A 5,067-nucleotide genomic window follows, 5' to 3' on the forward strand; every position below is an offset into this window, starting at 1 on the left:
TTGTAATACCGTACCAAATAATATTCGTAATTAATAAGGACAAACTTTGTTTTTGTTCCAATTTTATATAGTCGTTCGAATTTATAATGTCCGAGTTATAAAATGTTGCTGGAAATTGATAGTAATAATAACAATAATAATATTAATATTAAAATATATAAAATATTTAAAAAATCGATTTTATATAGTCGTTCGATTTATAATGTCGTCCAAATGTTAAAATTTAGTGCAAATTTTATAACAACAATAATAATAATATTAAAATATAATAATAATAATAATAATAATAATAATAATAATAATAATAATAATAATAATAATAATAATATAAATTAAAAAGAATTAAAAACAAAAAAATAAACAAAATAGGAGAAAAACATTAAAAAAAAAAAACAACAAAAGATAAAAAATCAAATTAGGAGGGGTGGAATTAGAAAATGAGGAGAGGTACTTATAGAGAACCTCTTGTAGAAAATGAGGAGAGATTCTTATAGAAAGCCCTTGTAATTACAAAGTTCCACAAACAAAAATTTGGGGCTAGAAAAGAGAATCCGCAATCATCCCGTTGTATCACTCGATTGCGAGTGAGAAAGGAAGAAAACAAGTCATTTGGCAAATATTAGGGAGAGAGAAATCAAATCCATAGTTAAACGCCACGCCACGTGCCCTTCCTCACGTCAAATTTCCCCTCCCCCAACTTCGCGGTCACTTAAATTGCGCTAAAAGCTCTCAATCTCCCCTTCACACACTCACGCACACACAGATTCCCAGCCTTCCATATTCAACCAATTTTATTCGTGGAAAATTTTGCTCCTGGTTTGAACATTCTTCCTTGTCTTCTTTATGCACAAAGTGATTAAGGTCTATTATTTTAGTAATAATATTAGGTGATCGACTGCAGATTAGATTTAAATATGGGTAGAATGAGAAGGATACCTGCAGGGATTTTGGTGATAAGAAGCATTAGGGGAAAAGATTGGAGTTTGAAAACGTATAGATATCTCACCCTCTTTGTTACATTCTTTGCATACAGTTCATACCATGCATCGAGAAAACCTAGTAGCATTGTAAAAAGCGTGTTGGATCCTCCTCGCCATGACAATCACTCCAACTCCAATACTAACATTCCCCCGTGGCCATGGCCAATGGGAGACTTTTTTATCCCCAAAATGAATGATACTTATTCGGATGATGGATGGGCTCCATTCAACGGGAAAGATGGCACTTCAAAACTAGGGGAAATAGACGTTGCATTTCTAGCGGTTTATTCATTAGGGATGTACGTTGCTGGTCATTTAGGAGATACTTTGGATCTTCGATTGTTCTTGACAACTGGGATGATCGGGAGCGGAATCTTTGTGGCATTATTCGGGATGGGTTACTTTTGGGATGTTCATCATTTTTGGTATTTTTTGGGGATGCAAATGGTTGCCGGATTGTTTCAGGCCACCGGTTGGCCATCGGTGGTGGCAGTGATTGGTAATTGGTTTGGTAAAAGGCGGAGGGGATTGATAATGGGGATTTGGAATGCTCATACATCTGTCGGCAATATCAGCGGTTCTCTTCTTGCCGCCAGTGTTCTTGATTACGGTTGGGGGTGGTGCTTTATTCTTCCGGCAGCTTTTATCGTGGCAGCCGGAGTCATGGTGTTTTTGTTCTTGGCCGCTTATCCAGAAGATGTAGGCTTCCTGGATCCAAGTGACTCTTCTCCAAATGCGAGAGGATCGATTCATGATGATAACATGATGTGGGAAGAGGGTACATCCAATGATGAGGAGGCCCCCATTCCTCACATTCATTCTGTTAATCGAAGAGGCGTTGGTTTTGTTGGAGCTTGTTTCATCCCTGGAGTAATTCCATTTGCATTATGCCTTTTTTTCTCAAAGCTTGTTGCATACACCTTTCTCTTTTGGTTGCCCTTTTATCTAAGTCAAACAGGTACATTATTTTTTGCATGTTTTTTCTTTTGATAAATACAAAACTAGTATCCTACTTTCATTTATTATAATGATTTTTCTTATCAAGGCATTGTAGTATTAACATCTACTCATTCATAGCATTGTAGTTTCACTTTGGCTAATTAGGACATTATATTTTGAAAATTACCCATTATTATCAGTGAAATCCGCTTAATTTGTATTTTTACAACATTGCTATAATTAAATAGATTTATATAACTATTATTTTGAACTAAGATATAGTGATAGTGATGAATAAACCAATACTTCTTGTATTTAGGCCTTGCACAAAATGGAAACACCCACATACAACTTATTGTATTATGTTGGCCTAGTTAAAAAGAAACACCGCTATAAAAATGTCATTTGCAAATTTTCTTAGAATGTATATGAATTTTCTATATAGACAATATCATTTGAAGTACAATTTAATTTGTAAAGAAATAAATGGACAAATTGCACCTAGAAAAAGCATTGTAATGGAATTGCTATTTGTTGTTATGGGATCACTGGATGACATTCAAACGGCTTGTTATGATTTAAAGTTGATTAATCTGTTTTATATGTTGCATAAACTGACTCTGCTTATGATAATTTCATTATTTAGGGTAAAAATAATCAAATTCATATATTAGACAAGTGTAATTGTAGCAAACTCATTATTGAGATAAATATGAAATTACCAAATATCACTAGCTTCATATAATTGATTATCTGACTGCACTAGATTAGCTTTTTAATATGTTTTTTTTGGTGATCACAATTAGAAGTGGCATTTACATCTTTTGTAAAAAGAGAGATCGAGAGCTAGTAAGATGCACACCAAAAACTTTACAATTTTTGCTCTCATAGGCATCGGTTAGGGTCACAGTATGATGCACACCAAACATAGTACAATTTGCATTGAGATGTTATTATTATAATCCTTTGATTATGATGGATTTTCTAGTTTTGCACAAAACTGCAACTTTTCGTTATATATTAACCTCTTTTGGGTTCATTTTAACTGTTTAAAATCACCATGTGAGCTTGCAGAGATCGGTGGAGAGCGTTTATCAGTAAAATCGGCCGGAAACCTGTCGACTTTATTCGATGTCGGGGGAATCTTCGGTGGAATTTTAGCCGGATATATTTCTGATAGACTAAAGGCACGTGCCACCACTGCCGCAACTTTTATGTATGTCGCCATCCCATCAATGCTTCTATATAGAACTTATGGAAACATCTCGAAGACCATGAACATTATCCTGATGATAATTGCGGGCCTGTTTATAAACGGGCCTTATGCCCTGATCACCACCGCGGTGTCCGCCGATCTTGGGACACATAGTTCTTTAAAAGGCGATTCACGGGCCTTGGCAACCGTGACTGCTATTATTGATGGCACCGGTTCTATCGGGGCGGCTTTGGGTCCGCTTTTGACTGGATTTCTTTCTACAAAAGGGTGGGACGCGGTATTCGCAATGTTGATGATTGGTGCCTGTATCGCGGGTCTACTCTTGACTAGTCTTGTTTGTACTGAACTCACGGAGAGGACGGCTTTGACAAGTCCTCGTCCACGAAACAATGTTGAAGGTATGTCGTATGCTTTTTTACATTTTGAATTATGCCATTGTTTGGTATGCAAGATACAATTGTGGTTTGAGTGATGTTATAGTATTTTGTCGATAGAATAAGGTGGGACATAGATTATAGGTTGATCTCAATTTTACAAAAACTACAATATTTTGCTCCACCCAAAAAGGTGGTATAAAGGTGGGATCCAGACTAATGTATATAGGACAATAGCCACAATATTTTGTCTACACCCAAAATCATCGAATAAGGTGGACACACGATGATGACATTATAACAAAAAATGCACTTTTTGTCCACCAAAAAAGGTGGGACATAGACAAATGTTGATACAACAAAACCGGTTATAGTTTTCTTTAAAAAAAGGGTGGAATGCAGTCAGAAAAACTACAGTACTTTGTATCTCATCCAAAATGGCACAATAGGTAGAACACTAACTAATGTTAATAGGATAACAAGTGCAATATTTGCTCAAGCAAAAAGGCGGCACAAACACATGTTATTACGCGGGAACTTCAATATTTTGTCACACCCAAAATTTGGGACCGGGTAGGGTAGAGGCTTATTCTGGATCTATTGCATGTTCAAAAAAATATGAATGCCCACCTCTTTTATGAATCATCGAAGATCGTCTTAGAAAGGTTGTAAATCCAATGTTGCAAGTAGAAATTATGTCATTATGGATTATTTATTAGCCAAGAGACATGACTTAATCCAGTAAGGTATACGCAAGGGTCGTTTGAACATAATACGAAAAAGAAGGAAAAAAGGCTTTCCCAAGTCTTAAACTTTTATAAATTTGCATTTTTTTGTTTTCCTTCTATACCCTCAAGTTTGTTGTCACTTTTTCATATTTTTAAACAACATTCATCTCTACACAATTTTTCTCTTTATTTGGTGCAGCTCCTTTATCTCAATCACTTTTATGTCAAGGGAGGAGGTAGTCATTCGTGAGCATTGCAGACAATCGATACACGTTTTAAGTAGACAAGAATGGTTTACAAAGGACAAAGTGCACATCTGTATTCATAAGCCACCCGCGACATACAACTATGAACATATAATTTTTACATCGTTTTGTTCAAATGTTAATGTATAACAATCAGATATAAATATGGTTTTGTGGTGTTTTTTGCATCATTTTCGTTTCTCTTGTTCTTCTTTTTGGCTTTTATGTTGTGTGGAATCCCATGTTCGAAAGCACATTATGCAAATTCTATAATATCATTCTATTAATCTGGTATCGTTCTGCATCACTGGAGAATACATATATAATAATAGAAATGCAAACACATAGATTGGATCTTAACAACAAAAAGATTTCGAACGGTTGCTAAAAGTTTAATGAATGATCGATAAATATTGTTATCATAATTTAAGATCATAATAACTTTTTATGCTATAGGTATAAGAGCACCAAGAGTAGGAGTAGGAGTAGGAGTGGGACATGATGGGAACGGCCTCTGGTATTGATAGCAACATCACCCCACCCACTCGTTACCGACCAAAAGGAAGCGAGTTCAGGGTAGGTTTC

General features: G+C 35.5%; 1 protein-coding gene across 1 annotated transcript; it reads left to right on the forward strand.

Annotated features, from left to right (window-relative positions):
• Window positions 1-497: 497 nt before the first annotated feature.
• LOC111907593 (putative glycerol-3-phosphate transporter 4) lies at window positions 498-4,686 on the forward strand. Its single transcript, XM_023903394.3, has 3 exons — window positions 498-1,938; window positions 2,994-3,533; window positions 4,437-4,686. Exons 1-3 carry the CDS (start codon window positions 915-917, stop codon window positions 4,475-4,477), a joined length of 1,605 nt encoding a protein of 534 aa, XP_023759162.1. The 5' UTR covers window positions 498-914; the 3' UTR covers window positions 4,478-4,686.
• The last annotated feature ends 381 nt before the right edge of the window (window positions 4,687-5,067 follow it).

The sequence above is a fragment of the Lactuca sativa genome, chromosome 8 (assembly GCF_002870075.4).
Source record: "Lactuca sativa cultivar Salinas chromosome 8, Lsat_Salinas_v11, whole genome shotgun sequence".
Lineage (NCBI taxonomy): Eukaryota > Viridiplantae > Streptophyta > Magnoliopsida > Asterales > Asteraceae > Lactuca > Lactuca sativa.